General features: G+C 54.9%; 1 protein-coding gene across 1 annotated transcript in view; it reads left to right on the top strand.

Annotated features, from left to right (window-relative positions):
• Nucleotides 1-930: 930 nt before the first annotated feature.
• NUP210 (nucleoporin 210) overlaps nucleotides 931-24,759 on the top strand; it is a 101,672-nt gene continuing 77,843 nt past the window's right edge. Inside the window, exons 1-5 of the mRNA XM_082638305.1 lie at nucleotides 931-1,119; nucleotides 12,734-12,870; nucleotides 14,204-14,335; nucleotides 21,057-21,153; nucleotides 23,951-24,101. Coding sequence (XP_082494431.1) covers nucleotides 953-1,119; nucleotides 12,734-12,870; nucleotides 14,204-14,335; nucleotides 21,057-21,153; nucleotides 23,951-24,101 — 684 coding nt within the window. The 5' untranslated portion in view covers nucleotides 931-952. The remainder of the gene's footprint in view (nucleotides 1,120-12,733; nucleotides 12,871-14,203; nucleotides 14,336-21,056; nucleotides 21,154-23,950; nucleotides 24,102-24,759) is intronic.

Here is a 24,759-nt window from a genome sequence, read left to right as displayed (position 1 = left end):
CTCTCTCTCTCTCTCTCTCTCTCTGGTGCGTGCGGGGGAGGGGTAGGATGTGCTCTGGCAGTGTTGGCGCCTTAAAACTGCCCTTTGGGTAACCCCCTCACGGCTTCCGGAAGACAGTGGGTGCGGCGCAAAGAAGGGCTTTGGGATCTGAGAGCCTCAGTGTTGCCCTTCGTGGCTGCGTGGTCTTCAGGCCAACTCACCCTGTTTCCTCCTGGAGAACTGGGGATCATGAAGCCTCCCTGGCAAGGCTTGGAGGAGGCTGAAGGGGGAGGGAGCACCCACAGGGCCCCCAGGGCTTCAGCAGGCCGCTTGCCCTTGCGGAACTGGGCCCCTCTACTGGATGCCTGGGCCAGGATGCGCTCCGCATTCCAGATTTCCTGGGGGCCTGTTCCTTTGTGGGTTGATGGTCTGAGCCCAAGGTCTCAGGAGCCTGGCGGACTCGTTTGTTGGGCCCTGGCCAGGGTCATTGGCCAGAGGCGCTGAACAGGACCGAATGAATGGCTGCGGGACGGCTGAGAGGCTCCACATCCGCGTGCAGTGCCGCCCGAGAGTTTGAAACCAAGAGTTTGAAACCAGGGCTACGAGTGTGGAGGCCAGAAAACCGTGCAGTGCTTCCCGCGTGGTCGAGGGGCGCCACCGCCGCAGGGCGCCTCATCCCTTCTCCCCCGCCCACGGTGACTCGGGGGCGCGCCTCACCCCACTCACCCAGGCCCGCGTGTCCCCGGGTGCGCTCCCCAGCCCCTCCCTCCGCCCCGCAGTGCCGGGGGCCGGGGGTGGGAGCCCGGCCCCCACAGTTCCATCGCTCAGGGCCCGCCGGGGCTCGAGGCCTCGGCCCTCGCCCCGCCCCCTCCCTCCCTCCCGCGCTTATCACCTGCCGGCCAGGCGCGAGGGGAGCGCGCGCGCGTGCGCGCGCGGCCGGGCTCCGGGTCCCGGGAGGTGAAGCGCGGCGAGGATGGCGGCGCGGGGCCGGCGGCTGTGGCCGCTGCTGCTCGCGCTCTCGGGGTTGCTGGCGCTGCCCGCGCCGGCGGCCAAGCTCAACATCCCCAAGGTGCTGCTGCCCTTCACGCGGGCCACGCGCGTGAACTTTACGCTGGAGGCCTCGGAGGGCTGCTACCGCTGGTGAGGCGCGGGGCCGGGGCGGGAGGCAGGCCTCGGGAGCGGGCGGCCGGGCGGGCGCGCTGCAGGTGCGCGGGCGCGGGGAGGAGGCCGCGGCCCCGGGCGGGTCCGGCGGGGCCTGCGGCGCGCGGCCTTCGGGCCCGGCCGGCGCCAGGAGGCCGGGAGCCGCGCGCCCCCAGCAGGCCCGCGCAGCAGGTGCGCCGGCGCGCGCTCGCCGGCGCCGGCTTGCCGGCCGGGCGGCCACTGGCCTGACGGCTGGTCGCGCGTGATCCGGCGGCGTGCGCCTGGGTCGCCCCTACTGCGCATGGCGGCGCCCAGGCCTCCGCGCGCTCTGGCGGGAAGGGGGCCCTCTGGGGAGGTGGTGCGGGCGGGAGACCTGCTGTCGGCGGGACTCACGGAGGGCGTGCGGCGGGCGCGGCGGAGGGCCCGCGAAGGCCTGCCCGGCCCGGGGCTGCCGGAGGGACCTCCTGCGGGAGGGAGAGGGTCGCACCGGCGCTGCTGGTCCCGGGATGCGCGTCCACGTGGTCGCACGCCTTTCTCGTCCAGGCTCCGGGAGAGGTGGTCAGGGCCCTATAGAGCCCTGGGCTGGGGACGCCGCTTTCCGTAGTTTGGTGACCGGGTCTCATGCCTGGCGCTGGACAGGTGTGGGAATTGGGCTTGTGGAGAAGTGGGGAAGGTGTGTGTGGGAGTGGAATCAGTCGTTCCGCGTCTTTGGGAGGAACGTAAACTTTTGATGAAAGGTCTTTCGGAGGAAACCCTAGGTGTTTAACAGATGATGCACCTGTTTTACAGATGAGAGAGGCAAGGGAATGGTTGGTTCACCCCAGGTTGTCCACAGAGCAGGGTTGCCTTGATCCCTAGCTTCCTGGGGGGACTCAGGAGTTCTGCACCTTTTGTGGGGGATGTGATCTGGGAACCGCAGGAACTAATGAAACTAGAGGTCCGCCCCACCTCACGGTAAATGGGTGATGTGGTCCAGCCCTTCCATCCTTCAGATGGAGAAGCAGCAGCTTGAAGCGGCCTCGGGGCTCCACCCCGAGCAGGTTCATTCCTAGCAGGGTGAAGGCGGTGCTGGGTATGACCAAGGCCCTACCACACCTCCCCGCCACCTTGCTGGCGATGAAAAGGAGCGGGTGATCCCCACGCGCCACACCCTTGTTCCTCCCTTTGGTCCCCTGTTTCAAGGCTAGACAGTGTAACAGGGTGTGATCACAGTACAGAGTCCAACGTGTGTTAAGTCTGTTGGGATAGTCAATCATCCGTGCACATCCGCGAGCCTGGTGCCGGAGCTCAGGCTACCTTCTAGCTTATGTGCTTTACTAGTACCTATTTGTGTTCTGAAGTTCACCTCCTGAAATAAGGACACGCCACGTCAGACAAATGCATTTTGGGTTTAGTGCCTGCCTCCTCTGGAGGGTCGTATTTCTGGCTTGATATCACATCTTCTCTTTAACTTTTCTTCATCCCTGTCCAGAGCCGTCTGGTGTGGGGAAATCACCTGTTAGTGCACACTTTGCAGGTGATCGTGCTCATTCTCTGGTAGAAGTTGTTCTCTTGATATGGGGGCAAGAAAGGGGAAGCTGGCTATTAAAAACAGCTGGCTTCAAATGAATCCGTTTGGGTGTATTTGTATGCTACTTCCTCTGAGATTCTAGAGCTGTGTTTTTTGTTTCTGAAGTGACAACTTTTTTTTTTTTTTTCTAACCGCATTTTCTTTTCTGAGAAGAGCTGGTGGATTTTAATTTACTTGTATAGTTTCTGAGGAGGAAGGGAAAAAACCATTCCTAATCACTGATGCATCAGAGGGATGCTAAGTATCTTATAACTTGTTTTGAATCTGATCCATAGCTTTTATTGCAAATGTGTAACTGCTTACCTTAAGTGTCTTGGAGGTGTTTGGTGGTTGTGATTTTCCCCTTAACTTCACAGAAGCTTCTGTCAATCAAGCATTGGAAATGTTTTCCTTATTTTTAGTATGCGCTTCCTAGTTCAGTCAGGTATTGCTTTAGGTTTTGAAGAGTCCCCTCTTGAATTTTAAGAGTGGGCCTGAAGGCAAGCTTCCTATCTGCATTCATCTATACCTGGGAGGAAAATAGCCTCTTCACTCAAGGAGTTCATTGTGAAGTGTGTGAGGTGAAAAACAGAGAAAATGAAAACCTTCCTGGACCTTGGGGGAATTTTTGTTCATCCTTTGACTTTTCGGCCAAGCTCCCACTTTACTGGAATCACTGCGTGCCTGAGCCCCAGGGGCTTTAAGTCTACTTTTCCTGTTTCTTGATTTTATAGCATCAAATAATCAGGCAATTTTAAGGTCGGGAACTGTAGAGAGCATCAGGTTAAAACTGTTCACATTTCAGTCAGAGCCTCAGGGCAGTGCTCTGGGGTACGCGTGTAAGTGGTGACGGTCTTGAGTTTGGGACCGTGCCCCCGTTCCACCTCTTTCAGGGGTTTGCAGCCTCTGGCGAATTGGCCAGACCTGATTGAACCCCTCCAGTCACACCGAGGGATTGCTGGTTATGTGGCAAACTCCTGATTCTTTTTTGATATTTCATGTTATTGAAAGGGCTCCAAAGCATCTTTCATTAGCTTCTTTTTAAGGCATCCTTTATATAAATGACACGAGAAAGTTGGGAAAAGGGAGAAAAAGAGAAGTATCCCATAATCCTTTTTTTTTCTTTTTTCTTTTTTTTTTTTTTTTGTGGCTGAGTGGCATGTGGGATCTTAGTTCCCCGACCAGGGATCACACCCACGCCCCCTGCATTGGAAGCGCAGAATCTTGACCACTGGACCACCACGGAAGTCTCCCATAATCCTTTGACTGTAACACAGTCAGTCACCATTTTGTTTTCCTTTTGATCACTTATTTCCCCCCCACCCCGCCCCACGAAGCTCAAACCTGGTATTCAGGTCACTTGGGAAGTTTCTTCTCTGCCAACCACCAGCAAATGTTAAAGCCCAGCTGTTTTTCAATGTTGCTTCATGATCTTAAGTTTTCAGTGTCTGAGCACCATGCTGCCGGGTAGATGTTCCATCATCCGTTGATTCTTTTCCCTGGGGTTGAAGTTGGAAGTCCAGGGTGTTCTGGATTCTCCAGGGGGCTGCCCTGTCTTGGAGGAAGTCAGTGTCTTAGGTGGGCTTCCCAGAAGTAAAGCCCGAGACAGGGTTTGGTTTACTGAGAGGGCACTCTGCTGGGGAGCGAGGTCGGGGAGGGGAGAGAGCGAGGGTGTGGTCACAGGGAAAGTCCAGCCTTGTGCTGATCCTCGACCCTCTGGAGTTGAATTGCGCTGCAGGTTGTCCTCCCTTGAGGCCAGCCGGAGACCAAGCTTTTGCATTTTTTCACCCACTATAAGTCAGCCACTGGCTGCCCCGGGGAAGGGGGTATATGCAGCCTCCCAGGCCTCTGGGCAAAGCACCTATTGGCCAAGGGTGTTGGACTGAATAAGGTCGCAGGTGTAAACTGTGAGCTGCCCAGCCCGCCTCCAGCTGGGGCCGGGGTGGGTGGACCTGCCTGGTAAAGAGCATCTGGCAGGGTGTCCACAGCGCCCACTGTACTGAGCTGGGCCCGGATGCCTCGTTCTCTCCTGAGCACCTGGGAGCTGCCTAATGTGTTGGCCAGGCTTGGTCCGAGCCAAGGTGCACGCTCTCACCACGGTCCACGGCCCAGGCACCTCTCAGACGAGGGCGGAAGTATTCTCTGGGAGGCCAGAGGGAGCCCTCTCTGCTGCCTGGGCCCTGTAGAGTGGGGCTCATCCGTGGAGCGTGCCGTGTGCCAGGCGGGTCAGGTGACCCTCGGAGAGGCGGTGGGCAGAAGGAGCCCCCAGCCTCTCTGTCCTTGCCCGCCCGTGACTGCGGGAGGCCTGAGGCCGTGCACGTCCCAGGGCCCCTCTGCTCACCCCCAGCAGGAGGCAGCCGTGGGTCACCCTGCAGCCCTTTGCCGGGGCAGTCGCGGAGGGGCGGGGGTGGCCTCCGGAAACCCCCCTGCCCGCCCAGGGAGCCAGGTTGGAACAGCATCCAGCCCCGCTGCCTTCTGCTCAGAGCCTGCGGGGCAGAGGCGGGCAGGTGCAGGAGGCTGGGCGGGTGGGGCAGTAACACCCGAGGGAGATTGCAGCGGCTCAGAAATGGACGTAAACAGTTTGCGGTGTGGAAGCCCTACCGAAAAAGTGGCTTTAATTTCACCAGAGGCCCATCATTTGGCCCTCCCTGACCCCGAAGCTGTCCTCTGTTCCTCTGGGTGTAGAGCGTTCGCCCTTTACAGCCCGTCTGCGGGCGCTGTGTCCCCTCACACCCCAGGATCACACCTCCCTCCTCTTTCCTCTGCGGGGGCCTTGGGACTGGAGACCTCTCAGCTGGGGCTCATATTTCTCGCGGTTTGAGGTTTGGGCAGAGATGCCAGAGCCACTGCAGTGCCCAGGACAGTGCTCACTGTGAAGGGCTGTCCCGCTGATGCCCGGGGACGAGCCCTGTTCAGCAGGGGTGGCTCACAGGTAAGGGCTGGGGACTCACCAGCTAAGTGATGGATATCTGTGACTCTTGCGATGAGCCGGGTCCTGGGGCTTGGATGGTGAACAAGCAGGTGAGGCCCTCCTTTCATGGCGTTTGTAGTTGATTGTGGGAGTTAAATAGTAAACCAAGATGAAGTCTGTGGCTGTGTTTCATATGATAGTAAGTCTGGGAGAATGGCCTGCTGCGGTGACCGCAGGGGTGGAGTGCCTTTCTGGACAGGGTGGACCGGAGACGGAAAGGGGGTTGTAGGGTCAGGAGTTGGGCAGGGTGGCCTGGGCCTGACTCTCCCTGCTGCACCAGACCCACGGGCTGTTGCAGCCGTGGTTCCCCCAGGGCTGGTCACGTCCCCCCACCCAGACCCACAGAAGGAGGTGACAGCAAGTGTGTTTACTCAGTGGACCTGCTTCCGTGGGTGGTTTTCTTCCTGCTTTCCTTGTGGGTCCCCCCCCCAACCCAAGCCTGCTCTGCCCCTTGAGGTGGCTCCCGCCCTGCAGGCGCTGCCTCTGTCATGGGGGGCAGGGAAGGGTGGACCTGCAGGTGGGTGGAGGGAGGGCTGTGTCTTCCTCTGCTCCCACTCACTGCTTCTTGGCACAACCGTCACTGCTCCTTTTTCCACCGTGGCTTTCTGGCCTGACCCTCCCTGTCCTCGGGTTCCCCTGTCCCATTAGACACCCTCAAGATAAAAAATTCATTTCTGGTGCCAACATGTTGTTTCCATTTTTTCTTTTTAAAAAAAATTTGGTAAAATATACATATCGTAAAATTAACCATTTTTAAGTGTCCAGTTCAGTGGCATCAAGACATTCACACTGTTACATAACCATCACCACCATCATCTCCAGAACTTTTTCAGCTTCCCAAACTGAAACTCTGTCCCCATTAAATGCTAACCCCTCCCCATCCCCCGGCCCCTACAACCACCTTCTGCTTTTCCTAATACCCTGTAATATCTGCCTGTTTCTTTTTTTTGGGGTGACAGTGTCCCCCACCCCACCCCCAAATGCAGTAACATTGTTTCGATTCTTGTTTGTTTTTATGTTTACCTCGGATGGCAAATGGTGTAGGCTTTCTATTTATACTAGTGATACGAAGTTTCCTTTTAAAGTATTGTTTCAGGACTTCTCTGGCGGTTCAGTGGTTAAGATGGGGCACTTCCACTGCAGGGGGCGCGGGTTCAATCCCGGGAACCAAGATCCCACATGCCGCGGGGCACGGCCAATAAATAAATAAATAAGTACGTTTTCAATAAGGAAGAATCAATTTAAAAGAAAAATGTAAGGGACTTCCCTGGTGGTCCAGTGGTTAAGACTTCACCCTTCCAATGCAGGGGGTGCGGGTTTGATCCCTGGTCGGGGAGCTAGGATCCCACATGCCTCGCAGCCAAAAAACCCAAACATAAAACAGAAGCAGTATTGTAACAGATTCAATGAAGACTTTAAAAAGGTCCACATAAAAAAAAATCTTAAAAAAATTAAAAAAACAAATAAAAGAAAATAAGAAAAAGATACGAAGGTTACTTGGATGTAACTGGATGGGGGGCCGGGAAGGGCGGAATGTGCAGGTGTCCAGGCAGCTGCCCCGGTGGGTGGCCAGAGACCCAAGTCCAGAGGCAGGGACTTTGAATGTTGCAGGTGAGGGTGGCAGAGGGAACCAAATAGCAGAACCAGTTTTTCTGCTAATTCCTTTGCATACTTGGCATGTTTTTCCCCACTCACAGGCAGAACCACATTCAAAACCAGGTCACAGACTCAGCTCAGTCCTAGGATACACAGGAAGTGTGCCAGACCTTCTCATCAGTGGCTGTTTTACCCAGGTTCAGTAGCATTTTAGGGAAGTTGATGACACATTAAGAAGCAGTATTTAGGATGCATGTGGGGTAGGGGGTGATTGAGCCATTTTTCACTGAGGTCTGGCAGCCTGGGCCCTCCCATGGGCAGCCCCAGGTAGGTGGAGGCCATTAGCTCTGTTCTGAACAATCTGGGTGCATTCACCACAAGGGGGAAGGTTGTGTCTGGACCAGGGGTCTAGAGCCAGGCCGGACTGAGGTGTTTTCCGGGAATGTAACCCTGGGCAGGTTACTCCACATCCATGCAGAGGTTTCCTTGTGTATCAAATGGGGGGTTTCAGAAGGACTATTGGGAGGCAAATAAAACATTTGTGATATGTTTTATTCCGAGCCTGACACATAGTAAGCACATAATAAATGACAATTTGTTTTCTTTTTTAAAAAATATAGTACCAGTAGTTTGAATGTAATAAGGCAAGTTGTCTTGAAGAAATCAGTCAGGGGATTTCATTTGTCTCAACTCTCCTGACTTTCCTGCATGTGACAGGAAACTCAAACCAAAATAGTTTAAATAAAGCAGGGACGTTGTTTTGGCAGAGTTTGTTTCAGGCTGCACACAGGGCTCAGTGATGTCAGCAGGGCCTGGTCTCGGGCCTCAGCTGGGTGCCCTCTGGGGTAGCAAGAGGATGGGTCCAGCCCTGCAGCCCTTGTCAAGCCTTGCACGCTGGGTCTGAACACCTCCATCCAGGGGGATGCACAGCTGATCGGCCAGGCCCCAGCCACCTGCCTCCCAGGGTCCAAGGAGCATGGGTGCCCTGGAGCCTCATGGTCTGAGGGTGGAGGAGAGCAGCACCCCCAGAAAAGCTGGGTGCTCTTACTGAGGAGGGGGAATGGAGCCTGGGCAGCCAGAACCCAACACGGGTCCCCTGCAGGAATGACACCCATGTGTGCACGTTTGCCTTGCTTCCTGTTTGCCCAGCTGTGTGTGTGTGTGTGTGTGCGTGCGTGTGTGCGCGTGCGGTGGGGGGCAGTATATATACCCTGGGTTTGCTCACCTCGGGCCCTTGTTGGGAGCTGCTGTGATCTGGGAAGGGGTCTCGCTGGGATGTGGGTGAGCAATTCGAGGGGAGAGGAAGCAACATGCCCACCAACACTGAACCGCAGGCTCCCCACCTCCTGTGCAGGAGTTGGGGAAGGGTTCTCAGGCATAGAGCCCTTGGTGCCTCTCGGTCCCCTTAGGACATTTGGTAAAATTAAGTTTATAATTACAGACCTTCTCATAAAGAAAACTCCAGGGCTTCCCTGGTGGCGCAGTGGTTGAGAGTCCGCCTGCTGATGCAGGGGACGCGGGTTTGTGCCCCGGTCCGAAAGGATCCCACATGCCGCGGAGCGGCTGGGCCCGTGAGCCATGGCCGCTGAGCCTGCGCGTCCGGAGCCTGTGCTCCGCAACGGGAGAGGCCACAACAGTGAGAGGCCCGCGTACCGCAAAAAAAAAAAAAAAAAGAAAAGAAAACTCCAAACCCAGGTGGCCTCACTTGTAAATTCTAGGAAATGTTTAAGGAGGAAATAGTACAAATCCTTCATAAACTCTTTCAGGAAAGGCGGGAAGAACAATCATTTCCTAGCTCCTTTTTATGAGGCCAGCATTACACTGATTGCAAACCAGGCTCAAACGTTATAAGAAAAAAATTCGCAGACGCAGAGTACACAATTCCGGAACAAAATAGCAGCACATCAAATCCAGAAAAATATAGAAAGCGTATTGTGTTATGACCAACTGGGGTGGATCTCAGGAATGCAGTGTTGGTTTAACGTGAACCAGTCAATGTAATTGCTTGATCAACAATGAATAATTAATTCTTCTATCAACAAAATGAAGAAGAAAAGCCATATAACGGTCTCAATAGGTGCAGAGCATTCAGCAGTCATTCATGATAGAAATTTGCAGCAAGTTTGGCGTAGAAGAGAATCCGTAACCTGATACGGGGCATCTACAAAAACTTGCACCAGAGTCTTATGCTGGGTGCACTGAGGGCAAGAAATGAGCCCGCCACGGGCGCTGTCCTCACACTCAGTCTCCGAGGGGTCGGACAGGGAGAAGGATCATGCCAGCCCTGGTCTCGGGGCCTTTGCACATGCCGATGCTTTTGCCCGAAAGCCCTTCTCCCAGGTATTCAGGGATCCTGTGTCTGCCTCTCCTCTTCACGTGTCCCCTCTGAGGGAGGCTCCCTTCACCACCCAGTTGGAAACTGCAGCCTTTCCCTCCCCTGCCTTCTATTTGTCCGTAGCACTGTTGTCTGAGATCCCACGTTCGCTCAGTCATTTTGTCTATTCTTGTTCTCCTCCCACTAAAATGTAAACTCCGTGAAGGTGGGAATTAATGTGTATTTTGTACTTCGTTGTGTCCCCAGCACCTAGAATGGTACCTGGAATGTTGCACATCACCCAGTGAATATGGATTCAATGAATGAATGAATGAATGGGTGCATTAGGGACCCCAAGCTGTCGGAGCTGAGTGGAGGTTGAGGAGGATCAGGGATGGGTCTGTGGAAGAGGTACCATTTCCCATGAGCCCTCAAGGCCGGGCCGCACAAGAGCGGTGGGAGGGACACGAGGAGTGGAGGGCTCAGCAGCAGTGGAGGGTTGGGGGGGAAGCTGGGGGAGGGAGAACTTCGGAGCGGAGGTTAGGCTTGAAGTCAGAGGCTTCAGGCTCTTGCCAGTGGTGGACCCTGCTTTGGGCCTGAATCTTTGCCTGTGGCTCTGAGGATGTCTGCGGTTGGGGTTGGGGCCCCACCAGCAGGGATCAGGGTCAGGCTTCATTCAGGGAAGGGGATGGACAGGTCCCATGTGAATGATCACAATCTAGAAGGGCCCATGTTTTCTTACTTTTTTAAAAAGCAAAGTTCTATGGTCAGAATCTCGCTGACCATGTGTGACGCCCTGCAGTCAGAGCTTTACATCCGTCATCCTATCTAATCCGCCCCAACCCTTTGCAGCAGGTACCACTCTTATTGCCCTGTACAGCTGAGGAAACAGAGGCACAGAGAACTGAGGTGGAATTGTTTGCTCAGTGTCACATGTCACACAGCTGGCGGGTGGCAGCAACCTGCTGCCCTGGGCCTTAACCTTCTCAGCAGAGGGTGAGGCCATGTCACCCTCACTGCCTGCGCCAGGGGCCCGGGGAGGCCCCTGAAGCTCCTCCCGTGGGTCTCAAGGCGAGTGCATGAGTGGGGAGGGTGGGCAGGCGTGCTAACCACCAGCTGAGATGCACAGAATGACCAGGTGGGCGAGCTGGAGCAGCTTTCATCCTTTCTGAGCAGCGGCCGTTCGTTTAAACTGGAGACACAGGAAGGCTGTTTCGGCAGAAAAGCCATTGAGCCTGGACCTGCTTCCTTGGCAGAACGTGATGCTGTGTCCAAGTGACTCGGCCTTCGGAGCTGGTTTCTGGGTGGGCCTCGCAGCTGTCAGCTCTGTGCAGACCCCGCCTTCTCTGAGCCCTGCTCCCTGGAGCCGTCCTGCCGCCTGGGCCATGAGCCCAGAGCCCGCGAGGGTTAGGCTGAGGCAGCTGATGCGGCCCACGTGCTTTCTACCCCCTTCCCTCCGTTCCTCATGTGGGTCCTCCCCAACCAGTGTGGGGACAGGCTGGTCCTGAGAGCTCCAGCTCTCAGTGCGAGGGGCTGCTCTGTCCTTGTTTTATAGAAACACTGGAAAATGGCAGCTGATGGACAGACCCCGCCCCTCACAGCTGTCCTGGGGATGCTGTGTTTCCTTCCCAAATGCAGCCGCTTCATGACACTGTCAGACTGCTGCCTTTTCAGTGTACCACGTACACAAAAACTTACTATTTTCTTCAAAATGACTCCTTTTTTGAACATCGGACATCCTCTTCAGTATTAACATTTAGGAGCTCGTAAGTTTGATACATTTGTTTTTCCTGAAGCAATTAAAAATGAATGTGTAGTAATTAAATGACCTAAAGAGTCAATGTAAAGATACATCATCGGTGCCTCACTGCTGTCTGGTGTTGTGTGCTCCGTACCGTGGGGAAAGCACTCGTGTAGTGGGAGGATTGTCTGATCTGGAGTCACACAGACCTGGCTGTGATCACTGGCCCTGCCACGTACAGCTGTGTGGCTTTGGGGAATTACTCAACCTCTCTGAGCCTCGGTTTGGTTTTCCCATATAGGCCTACTGGAGGATTAAGTAATCTGATGGACAGAAGTATTTAGCTCTGGGCTTAACACGTGGTAGATAGTTTCTTTCGTTATCTTCTTTGCCCTCCCCGTATTGGTCAGGGTTCTCCAGAGAAACAGTATGTGTGTGTGTGTGTGTGTGTGTGTATACACACCTCTGTAGGCTGTCAGGCAGGAGGAACTCCCTCTCATTTGCAGATGCGTCCGCCTTTTTGTTCTATTCAGGCCTCAACTGATTGGGTGAGGCCCACCGACACTGGGGAAGGCAATCTCCTTTACCCAGTCTACTGGTTTAAATGTTAATCTCATCCCAAAACACCTTCAGACACACCCAGAATAATGTCTGACCAAGTAGCTGGGCACCTCATGGCCTGGCCAGGTTGACACGTAAAATTAACCACCACACTGCCCCAGCACATTTCTGTATTTTAATAACAGTCTGGGTGTCTCTGCGTTTGCCAGACGGGACCTGCCTCTGCCTGTCGTCCCCTCTCATGTCTGGCGCTCTCTGCCTGGCTCGGGGTGCAGGGTGATGAACCATTGTTTCTGTGAAGAATGACCCATCCTCCCTCCGGGGCAAAGGTGTTTACCTGCCCTTCCACCCACCTTCCCTGTAACCTCGGCCCCGTGCGCTGGGCCTTGTGCCTGTTGCCAAGGTTCCTGTCGGTGAGCTGTGGGTTTGTAGGGCCTGTTGGGGATGGAGGTGACCATCTGGGAGGCTGCCGTGTGCCAGGTCCTGCCTAGAGGTCAGCAGGTACCTGGCCTCTCCTCCTCCCCAGGCACCGTAGGCACTTTTCCCACCAATAGTTGTTTCCAGTTCCTTGGAATAGTCCTGTCAGGTGACTTGACCATGGAGGTATTTTCCAGTGTCCCGAGCAGTGACTCTCTGCCTGTGTGATATGTTCAGGGCTGGGGTGGGGGTGAGGTGGGAGGGGAGGTCCATGCCCTCAGGATGTCCTACTCCTACTAGAGGGGCCTCGGCTGCCTGTCTCCTCTGGGTTTGAAGCTGGTGGAGCCTGCCCCCTTTATCCTGCGAGTCTGGGACAGATTGGGGGGTGGCTGCGGCTCTGGCTTCTGGTCCCAGCCTTGCCTCTCCAGTGGCTCCCGAGGGTGACTTCTCTTCTTCTTGCCCCAGGTCATCGACCCGGCCGGAGGTGGCCAGCATTGAGCCGCTGGGCCTGGACGAGCAGCAGTGCTCCCGGAAGGCAGTGGTGCAGGCCCGCCTGTCCCAGCCCGCCCGCCTGACGAGCATCATCTTCGCGGAGGACATCAGTAAGGCCCTCCAGTGCCCCGCGTGGCCCCCAGTGGGGATGGGGGCTCAGGGGCTGGAGACACCCTGCTGAGACCTTGGGCCACAGGGACTGAAGAGCCCATGGCCACGCCTTCCCTTCTCTTGTTGGGCCTGAGGACGCCCATGGAGCTGGGGGGACACTGAGCAAGCAGCGTGAACCCTGGTACCTCCTGCCAGCACCTTGTCCTGCCTTCCCTCCCGTGGAGGCTGGCTTTCATTTCTAAGTTATTAGTTGTTACCAAAATAACTCTTAATGGGCGTTGATTCAAAATGAAGAAAGTTGTGCAATGTTTCACTTCCCCATATTTAATTTGCCACATTATGGTCATAAGATGCTTAGAAAACAATGAATTTTCCGTCATGCTTTTCCCCCACCTAACATGGTATGAAAAGTTTCCCCCTTTATTATAGAACTGTTTTTAATGGCCGGATAATATTCTTAACCAGAGATTGTGCTATAAGCATTCCCTTATATGAGGCATTCAGATTGTTTTCAGATGTTTGTTTCAGTGTTATATAGGAAAATAAATAGTTTCATTCAGGGAACAATTTTGGGTTCTTTCAGGTTATTTCCTGCCAAGGATAGATTCCCAGCTTTGCTGGGTCACAGCCTATGAATATTTTTAAGGTTTTTGATAAATGGGGCTGAATGGCTTTCTCACAAAGTTAAGGGTATACAAGTAGTTATATGGTGCCCGGAGAATGGTCAGAATGATTTTGTGTCACAAGCTGTTATTTTTTACATTAGAGGATTCTCCAGGTAATGCCATTTATGTGTCTTATTGACGGAGCAAGTAAAAAATCCGTGCAGATGGGCACGCTCTTTTTTTATACTCTAGTGTAGTTGATAGTCTTATGCAAAAACTGCAGTGTAAACACAGACACACACAAACGCACAAATTCTGGGTGTAATTGCTAATCTCAGAGTAGGGACAGGCATTCAGAACAGCATCGTCCTTTTGGATGCTAACTTATCATACCAGAACCCTTGTCGTTCAGCTCAGTGGTTACACTCTGAACAAAACTAGGAATTCTAGGAAGTGTTTTGCACACAGCTTTAAACGCTGGCGCTCGCGGTGGAAAAGTACAAGATGGGCAATGAAAATGTCTGGAAGGCCCTTACTTCCTGGATGTCCATGCTGACTCTCAGGCCTCGTGGGTCTCCTGAGGGTTGACTCGGTTCTTCCAGCCCCATTTTTTGGGGGGTATTGTTGGTTTTCCTTGTGTTTGCCAAAGAATAAGACCACCCAGCCTATGAGGCGCTGGAGGTGGGGTGGCTGCCCTCCGGCTGACCCTGTGTTCCCGCCCTTGCAGCCACCGGCCAGGTCCTGCGCTGTGACGCCATCGTGGACCTCATCCATGGCATTCAGATCGTCTCCACCACCCGCGAGCTCTACCTGGAGGACTCCCCGCTGGAGCTTAAGATCCAGGCCCTGGACTCGGAAGGTGAGGCCACTGGCCTGGCGGGCTCTGTTTCTTTCTCTCCTTGCGTGCGGCCTGCTCTCCCCCAAGGCGGGCTGCTCCGGCCAGGGGGGCAACGTGGAAGAGGTCAGGACCATCTCAAAGTGGACGCCAGGCCCACGGTGGCAGCGAGGCCACGGCCACTTCTCCACAGGGCCTGGAGGCCAGCTCCGTGCCTGTGCACAGCTGGGAGGGGCTCACGGGGTCACTGCTGTGAACAGCAGAGGCTGTGGGGTCTGGGGCCGGCTTCCTGATCCAGACTGCAGCCTACGCATGCGCGTGCGTATGCTTGTGGGTGTGGAAGAGAGCACGTCTATGCTGCCGGCCCCACGTACCATCCTTCACTTCGTAGCAGAACATTGGCTTGTTCTGGGCTGGGATTCTTTGTAGAAGGTCTGTTCTGCTGGTTGGCAGACTGTGTTGGCTGTAGCCTGACCTCTTGGTCAAGGAGCGAAGGGAAAATTTGTAGGTTAAGGTTCTTGTTGAAGAAAGTAGGTCAGGCAAAAGGCATCTTCCAGACGAAAGATCTTCTAAAACTTCAAGTCCAGGCCAGGACTCACCTTGTCTTTGAAATCTCCCCTGACCACTCTAGCCCCCCCTGCCCCGGCTTTTTAAAAACATTGTTATAGATCAGGGTTTCTCAGTCTAGGCAGGATTGACATTTGGGGTAGATAATTCTTTGTGGTGGGGACTGTCCAGTACATTTCAGGGTGTCTGGCAGCATCCCTGGCCTCTATGCACTGGATGCCAGTAGCACCCACTGAGTTGTGACAACCAAAAATCTCTCCAGCCATCGCCAAATGTCCCTTGGGAGCAGAATCAGTGTTCCGAAGCATCTGTCCGAGCCTTCCTTCCGCTCTGTATTCATTCATCGGATAAGCTGCCCAGCTTCTCTGAACCCCCCTCTGATTGGTGAAACTGACATAGTGATGCTTACCTGGTCACGAGGACCTGGTGAGTGAGTGTGAAGGGTCAGCCCCGCCTGGTGTGTGGTGGGTGCTCAGTGCGCTGGGTGGCCATGGAGTGTGTTCTGCCTTCCGGGTCTGCCAGGTCCTGGGGTACTGCTGTGGTGGGGCGGGCGCACTGGGCCTCTGCCCCTAGCATCTCAGGCCAGGGGGTCCACATGTAGATCAGGCCCCACATGCATCCTGGCAGCTGAGGTTTGTAATCACGTTGGGTGCAAAGTGTGAAGGGACCACTGGGTGGGGGAGCAACTCCAGGGGGCTTGGAGGTGGGGCGTGGAGGTCAGGGGTCAGAACAGTTTCTTAGAAGGCAGGATGTTTGACTGAGCCTCGAGGGATGTGGGGTCTGCCAGGCGGGGACCCCGTTTCATCCTTGAGACTGAAATTGGAGAGGCCAAGGGACGCAGGATATAAAGGGGCCTTGTGTCAGGTGTGGGATTTGCGCCTGGTCTTGAGGCAGAGGGCACCGAGGAGGGGTTTGTGCAGCGAGCTGACGGGAGCTCACCTGCCCGACGCGGTGGCGGGGGTCCTATGCTGCTCACTGGAGCCAGGTGTCCCTGGGCGCCTCACCTGTCCTGACTCATTTCACTTCCAGGAGCGGAGACTGAGAGAGAACACACGTGCACACACAGACACACACAGACCAGGCACACACACATGCTGGTCCTTCGTACGCAGCAGAGCCAGAATCTGAGCTCTGGCCTGGTTGGGTCCCGAGTTCACTCTCAGCCAGGAGTCAGCACATGTTTTCCATGACGGGCTGGTTAGGAATTGTTTTAGGCTTTGCCGGCCAGACCGTCTCTGCAGCAACTACTCAGCTGTGTCAGCGTGGCTCTAAAACAGTCACAGACTGTGGAATGAATGGGCGTAGCTGTTCTAATAAAATTTTATTCACAAACACTGGTGGGCGCTAGATCTGGCCCAAGGGCCGTAGTGTGGCAACCCCTGCTCTTAACCTCTCTGGTCTATTTCCTGTCTTGTCACTTAAAAAAGAAAGTTTTGTTTATTTAAAAAAATTTTATTTTATATTGGAGTATAGTTGATTTACAATGCTGTGTTAGGTTCAGGTGTACAGCAAAGTGGTTCAGTTATACATGTATCTATTCTTTTTCAAATTCTTGCCCCATATAGGTTATTAGAGAGTATTGAGCAGAATTCCCTGTGCTGTACAGTAGGTCCTTGTTGATTATCTATTTTATATATAGAAGTGTGTACATGTCACACTATCCCAAATCCCAAATATCCACACAAATCCCAAACTCCCAATCTATCCCTCCCCACGACCCAAGTTTTGTTTATTTTTATCGAGATTTATATACCATGAAATTTACCCATCTACAGTGTACAGCTCAGTGGTTTATTTTAAAAGTGTAGTCACAAAGTTGTACAGCCGTCACCACTGTCACATTTCAGAACATTTTCATCACTACACAATGGAACCCCACACCCATGAGCAGTCAGTTCTCGTGCTTTCCTCTTTCTGGCCCCTGGCGGCCACTCATCTACTCTCTGTGTGTACAGATTTGCCTATTCTGGACATTTCATATGAGTGAATCATACAGTGTGTGGTCTTTGGTGTCTGCCATCTTCCGCTGAGCATATTGTCGGGGTTCACCCATGTTGTAGCCCGTGGCGGCGCTTCACTCCTTTTCACGGCTGAGTGATGTTCTGTTGTATGCATGGACCACATTTGTTTGTCCATCCGTCAGTTGATGGACAGTTGGGTTGCTGACACCTTTGGGCTGTTGTGAGTAGTGCTGCTGTGACCGTGGGTTCGAGTCTTTGTGTGGACATAGGCTTTCATTTCCCCTGGGTCTACACCCAGCAGTGGAATTGCTGAGTCAAAGGGCAACTCTATATGTACCTCCTGAGGAACAGCCAGAGAGCGTTTCCACAGTGGCTGTGCCGTTTCACATCCCCACCAGCAATGCATGAGTGTTCCAGTTTCTCCAAATCCTCACCAACACTTGTTATTCTCCATCTTTTTTTTTTTTTTAAATAGTTTATTCGTTTTTAAGTCACTTTGGTTTTTCCCCTTGGGCAGCTGGTGGATGTGTCAAGAATGGAAGGTGGCTGCCCAGCCTTCCTGTGTGGGACAGGTGCCCCGTGGCCCTGGGGGATCACGTTTCACAGTCCTCCCACTCCTAAGGTTTTGGTGGTGCATGTGGCCACTTCCGGGGGGAACCCTGGCTCACCCAGGCCTGCATACACTGGCCTTTCAGGAAGAGCCCAGATCAAGGCCCACCTTTGTGGCACCAGGTGGTTCACTCCCTGCCTCCCTGTTCACTAGGAGGGTGTCCCCACCCAGAAGCACTTGGACTAGTTCCTTAGAAATCCCCTCATCCTTCGTCCTGAGCCTGTATCCTCCCTCCTGGTCAGTCTCCTTTGTAAGGACGAACTTGACCTTCATAACCTCGGAGGGCCCCACGGTCTCAGAAGGGATGAACCTTATCTAGGTCGGTGCCTGTTTGGTTTTTACCCTGCTTGTGGCTCAGCAGACATTGTTAGGAGCCCAGCCCTAAGTGTAGTCTCTTACCCCACGAGGGTGGACGGTAATTATACATTAGCCCATTGTACAGACAAGGAAGCTGCGGCCTAGAGAGCTTCAGTGACTCACCCAGGGTCATGCAGCTCATGGGCGGCAGAGCAGGGGCTGGAACTCTTGTCCACTAGGCCACGCTGCCTGTCTCCAACTGCTGCGTGTTTCCTGGGCACCGTGGTCTGCACCAGGGGCTGGGGTCTACTTTATTGGCCTGAGGCCATCTGCAGGGTTCCTGCCTCGAGTTAATGTTTTCAGAGTTCTCTCCCAGCCCGCATGTACCTGGTGTCTGGGCAGTGCTGGGCGGCTCCGGTCCCCCAAATGCCCCGCCTCCCCTCCCACTCAGAGCACCTTCCACTCCCACTTCCGGATCTCTGCTTTCCGAAGCCCAGGCCCTCTGGGCATCCCCTCTAATATTTTCTCCTCCAGGGCTCTCCCAAGGTGGAGTTTGTCCCTCCTTGAAATCCCTCAGTGATTCGCAGGCCCAGCCTTGGGGCACGGGGCACTTTTTACTCATTGTCAGGCTTCGCACTTGGGCAGAATTTAGATCACTTCATTCTTTGTTTGACACTGGACTTTGGGCCCAGCGGGCATCCAGCAAATGTTTGTTAAGTTGAATTGCTTAGTGTTTTCCGGCTGCCCTCCTGGGACCAGGACAGGGGGTGCAGCCTCCGGAGACTGGGCCCTGGGATTTCCTTGTTAATATGAGCACTTGGCACACAGTCGGTCTAATAGCTGCTTTAAAAAACTTTTTTATTTTATATTGGAATATAGTTGATTAACAATGTTGTGTTAGTTTCAGGAGTACATAATAGCTGCTTTTCAAACAGACAAGGCAAAACTCTAGGCAGAAGCTTCTTGAACCGCCCCTACCTCCAAGCCTGCAAATTCCTGCTGAATGTGTGGGTCTTGGAGCCTGTTTTGCTGGAAGGTGCCCTTGCTCACTGTCTACTCTGGGAAGTTGTAGTCAGGTCACATGCCATCTCCTGTGGTTTTATTTTGTCACCCAGACGTCAGGGCCAGCTTCACACAGGGTCTCGTGCTACGAAGGTCCCCAGGCTTGGTTTAATGCTCCACTGTTGCCGTCTTGAAATTTTAATAAATTTATTTTTGTACTCGTGTTTTGTGAGTGGGGTCTGATGGGACTTGGAGCCTCAGTGATTTGAGATCCTGCTTCCCTGCCACCTCCGTGCCTCCTGGGCTGGGTTCCTGGCCACCTGTGCCCTGGTGTCCTGGGTCCTGCCTGTCCTCTCCCTCCCCAGCCTTGTCCTGTGACTACGGCCACCTTCCATCCCCAGCGGGGGCCTGGGATAGGCGCGTGTCTCCAGGGTATGTCGGGGTGGAGCGTGGCAGAGGCCATCCCTGTCCCAGGGCACGTCCATTCTAGAGGCTGCATTTTGGCCGGAGTGAGCCTCTCACCCGCCCTCATCTGGTTTCCTAGCATATCCATGCACAGGCTACAGAGGCTTAGCGTGGGCATCAGCAGGGCGGGAAGGAGAGATGCCTGACTCAGTTTCCACAGAGCCTGCTCAGCTAGGACACAGTGTGTTGGTCCAGTGGCTGGCAGAAGGGGACCCCTGTAACTGCCACATCCATGTGTACCCCAAATTGCAGGGCAGGGCCTCTGGGTACCTCTAAGGGTCTGCACTCACCTTGAGTGTCCCTACCCGCCCAAGCGAGCACCCCCTCGGCCAGCCACATGCCTGGGGCTTTCTCTGTCTCCTTCCAACTCTCCCAAGTCTGACCTGCCTCCTTCTGGTGCTTTCCCTGCCTTTGGAATGAGGAGCCCCAAGTTTTCATTGGCATAGAGCCCTGCAAATTAGGCAGCTGGTCCTGCATGCGCACCTGCCCATGTGGGTGAAACTTCTGGAAGTCCAAGGATGCTTTCTGCTCCAGGAATGATCCCACATTCATCCCTCCCCTCACATCCGAAGATGACAGAGATGCGGGGATTCTGAGTCTGAAAAACAGAGCTCCAAGCGTAACCACTGAAATGGATGAGCACAGGGTTTCCTGTCTCCATTTTCCAGGTTAAGAGACCCAAGGAGGCCTCCCCCAGCCTCGGTCTCCGCGTCCTCAGGAGGCCGTGGTGAACCGTACTTGCCCCTGAGCTGGCAGGCACCCCCCAGGCACCTCGCTGGGGGCACTTTCTCTTTCGATCTTCTCAACAGCCCTGAGACCTCAGAGGTGGGGTGGGGCCTGACTCTAAATGCTCTGCGCTTTGCAGTGAAGGAAGAGCTTTCCTAGGCCCCAGATGCTCTGTATTGGGGGCTGACCAGGCAGGAATGTAGATGATGGAGGTGGAGTGGGCGTGGGCGATAGGGTGTGGCGGGGAGTGGGGCAAACCAGCTGGAGAGGCTGAGCCAGCCTCTCATCACCAGAGGGAGCAGGGCCCAGGCAGCGGGGTCTTCAGACTTTTGAACTTGGAAGTTGGATATATAGTATACTGCATTTCTTAATTTGAAATGATGAGAGCCAGTTAAAAAATGTAATCAACATCACTTGGGGAAAAATACAAACCATAGTTCCCAGCAGATCAGGCCTTTGAGCCCCCAGTTTTCATCTCCCGCCCTGTTCCCGGGTGTCTGCATAGAACCAGGTGTTGCAGTTACCCTAAGAAGGTGTTTACGGAGGGTTTCAGACCCACCCTGAGTCCTGCTCCTCTGGAAACGGTCGCCCAGTCACGGGCCAGGCTCCACGTGTTCTGGCGTCTGGTCCAAGGCACGCGGACAGCAGCCAGGGCTTCAGAGCCGAGGCCGGCTGTGCGAGCGTCCACCTCCTCCACCCGGGACTTGGGGTCTCAGCATCTCGGCCGAAGGGCAACGATGGGCACATGAAACCAGACGGCCTGGGTTCCTTTCCCAGCACAGGGAGGTGGTGAGGGGGGAGTGAGTGACAGTCTCGGGAGCCACCATCTAAACTGTAAAGCACTTAGCCACGTGAGGGGTGATGGGTGCGCATAGGCAGGAGGTACAGCAGGAAGGACATGGCTCCCCCTGAGAGGCCAGGGCTCACTCACCCGGCTCAGCCCTCACGGTCACGTGACCCTGATCCTTTCAGCCTCGTTTCCCCTCCCTCCCTCCCTGCTGAATGGAGGCTGCAGGCTGCAGGCATTGCCGCCTGCTCTGCAGGGGCTGGTGCACCTCCCCTGCCCCTGGCCCCGGGGGGGTAACTCGGGTGCGCCCCTCTGCTCCTGCTCCTACAGGAAACACGTTCAGCACCCTGGCCGGGCTGGTCTTTGACTGGATGATCGTGAAGGACACAGAGGCCGACGGGTACTCAGACACCCACAACACGCTCCGGTAAGAGGCGCCTGCCTTGGAGGGGAGGCGGGAAGGGGGTTGTCGCCCGGCTCCGTGTGGGCTGGGGGCTTCCATCATCATCATCCCCCTCGGCTCACACGGTTGTGCAGGAACCTTGCTGCTTGTGCAGCCCACAGGCGTGTGTTCTGTGGGACATCGTCGAGGAGGCTGAGCTGTCCAGCTGCAGGAGAGAAAGCTTGTCCCAGACCATGGGAGCTGTCCCGGGTTGCAGGCGAGGGGTGGGGTGCGGCCCCACTGGGGGTGAGCTAACGGGGAGACAGTTGCGGCTGGGGTGACCTTCCTGCAATGACCTCTTCCAGGCGCAGGAGGCTGCCTTCCCCAGCACGGGGGTGGAGGTGGGCCTGCAGGCAGACTCCTTGTGAGACGGACTCGTTACCCATCTTGACTCAGCCAGTCCTCCCAACAGCCATGTGGCTTCCTTACCACTGTCCACATGCCTTAGGTTGGTAAGGGACGGAGCTAGAACTTGAACTCAGATGTGTATAGATTCTCACAGTGCAGTGTGGTGGCCATGAACCCTATCCTGGCTGTTTAAATTTAAACTAGGTACAGTGGAAAATTCAGATCCTTGATGCACTGGCCATATGTCAAGGGCTCGTTAGCTGTGTGGCTGGTGTTACCACACACTGGACAGGGCAGACGTGGAGCGTTTCCATCACAGAAGGTTCTGCTGGCCAGTGCTGGTGCAGACCCAAGATCTGGGCTAGTATCCCCTGCTATGCTGCATTGCCTCATGCTGTATTATAAAAATGTTAAAAGAGTATAGTCCCTTTTGGGGGAGGAAGACTTATTTTTTTTAAAATTTTGCAGCAAATTTTAGCCTACAGAAAAGTTGCAAGTGTAGTACAGAAAGTGGATTCCCCGAACCATCTGAGAGCAAGCTGCCACCCTGGTGCCCGTGACCCCCAGTTATTTCAATGTGCATTTACTACCTCTGAGGACATTTTCCTGCACATCCACAAGACGGTCATCACAATTAGGGAATTAACACTGATGCCCGCAGTCACAAGACCGTGTTCAAGTTTTACCAGTTTATCCCAGTTGTATCCTTTGTAGCAGAACATGCCCCCCAGGGTCACCTGCCGCGTGTTGTCCTGTCTCTCCTAGTCTCCGTCAGCGTGGAAGGGTTTCTCGGTCCTTCTTCGACTTTTGGGACGTTGCACCCATGAAGACTGTAGTCCAGTTATCTTACAGAGCCTCCCCCATTTCGGGTTTATCTGACGTTCCTCCTGATCAGACCCAGAGTTCTGCACCTTTGCAGGAACGTCACAGGCGAGATGCCGTATTGTCCTTGCGTCGTGTCGTGATTTTGTTGGTCCGTCAGTGATTTTGTTTGCTGTCATCACTTGGGTAGGGTGGGGTCTGCCAGGTGCCCTGCTCTGAAGTCACTTTCTTACTCCCTTGCAATTGATAAGTATTTTGTGGGGAGTCACAAGTCTGGCCTTTTGTTTACACCTTCAAAAGTCCAGCTCAGGGTTCCAGGACACATCCAGGCTCAGCTCACGGCCATTTCCACGGCGGGCACCCTCATGCCCTGACGCTGTGCAAGCCAGGTTGCCCTCTTGGGTCAGAGCTCTTCGGGGGCTGGGCTGTCAGCCTCTGTCTCTGGTTGAGCACTGGAATTTCTGGGGTCTCAGTAAGTCAGGAATGTGGGCTTTAGGTCCAAGAGACCTGCATTCCGGTCCTGGCCTCATGATGTCCTGCCTGTGGCCGTCGTCAAGGACTGTGACCACCTGAGCACCAGCTTCCTCCTGCAGCAGATGGAGGTGTCACTGTGCCCACCTCGGAGGGTGGCAGGGTGGGCGAGCACGTTGACGGGGGTGAGAGCCCCCCTCTGGGCCCGGCACATACTAGATGTTCAGGGGATGCTGGTTGCCTGCCCCGCTTCGCGCCACCAGGCTTGTTTCCTGCCCTGACGGCCCCCGGAGCTTCCAAGCACCTGGTATGTAAGTCGAATGCTGACCAAAGTCCAAGGTCCTAAGGGGTGCTAGAACCAGAGTGTCCAGATTTTCAGTAAATTCAGTGTGTGACACCTTGTAAAACTGGACCAGGAAATAAATCACTGCATACTATAGCGCCCGGCAGATCTGGGGGAGAATGAAAGCGTGTCCGACTGACTGCTCTCATTCGGGTGGAACTGGGGGGCTTATCTGTAAATCGCAGGCTGCCAGGGAGAGACTCAGGCTGGCCCCGCTTACCAGCCTGTGTTCTGGGGTTTCCACCCCATCCCGAATTCTCCCTCCCTTCTCCCCACAGCCTAACCCCAGGGAAGGTAGGATTCGATGTGATTCCCTATTTCTAACACTGGAGGGCGTGGTCGTTGAACCATTTCCCAGATGCAGGAGCTGGCCAAGGAGGGGGGCTGGGACGCGTGGGGAGCCCTGAAGGACCCTGGCTGGGCCTGTGGTCCTGGGCCTGCTCTCAGCTTCCGTGAGCCTCACCTTTCATGTCTGTGAGACCAAAACATTTCAACTAAGCAGGCGGTCTTCAAATTTCAGTGCCTGCCTGTTATCATAATCACATTGGGATTTTTATAAAATGCAGATCCCCAGGCTTTGTGCAGACCAAGGGCCGGGCCGGGGCCGAGAATCTGCATGTTTCACAGGGACGTTGGTAGTTCTGATGTAGGACATTTCAGGGACAGGTTTCTAGGCAGCACCGACTAGGTAAGTAGCACTTACACGGGGTCTGGCACCCTGCAGAGGTGCTTCGGAGAGTGAGTGTGTGAGGTTCCTGGGTTCCACGCATCAGGTCTGACCTCACGTTCCTTTTCCAGCATCCTGACTTTTTTGGAGTCCACGTACATCCCTCCCTCCTACATCTCAGAGATGGAGAAGGCGGCCAAGCAGGGGGACACCATCTTGGTGTCCGGGATGAAGACGGGGAGCTCCAAGCTGAAGGCACGCATCCAGGAGGCCGTGTACAAGGTGGGCGCAGGCGGGCACCTGCACTCCGGGGCGGGATCTGGACGACTGGTTCCCTCACATATTTAGTAGCAGAGAGGAGATGCCCTACCGGGAACAGTGTCTGGTGTGAGCCACGGCTTAGCAACAGGTGGCCAGGGCACCAGAGCCGCCACCTCTACAGTCACAGGCATCTTCTCTCCTCAATTTCCAGGGAGGTCTGGGAGCAGTGGGGTTGGCATCAACTAGCTTATCTTCAGTGAGCTCCCCTGTCCTGCTGTAGAGACACATCCGAGCCTTTGGAACTGCCAGGGTCCACTAACCATTTCACCCTGTGCCCCACCTTGAGCCCTGACACTGGTTGCCTGGTCCCACATGTGGAGGGCTCGGACTCCGACCCCCCCGCCCCACCCCGCCGCCCCATCGTCTGGCCTCACCAGCACCTGCTTCTCCATCAAAGCCCCATTTTGGGAGTGGAGGTGGGGCAGGGGCAGAAAGGACAGCGAGAAGTGGGTTTAACCAAGGCCTGGTTCCTCCCTGGTTCTTGTGGGCTCAGGTCTGCCCTGCCTGGGCCTCCTTTTGAGCTGCAGACCTGGGGTCTTCCTCTTGTTTGCCTGGTTCCTGGAGCCCAAGCAGGCAGTTTGCGGTATATCTGCTGATTAATTTCTGAAGTGACAGATGA

This window comes from Mesoplodon mirus (assembly GCF_964341445.2).
Source record: "Mesoplodon mirus genome assembly, chromosome: 12".
Lineage (NCBI taxonomy): Eukaryota > Metazoa > Chordata > Mammalia > Artiodactyla > Ziphiidae > Mesoplodon > Mesoplodon mirus.
Note: the sequence above shows the minus strand (reverse complement) of the source record. Positions and strands in the feature narration are given on the sequence as shown.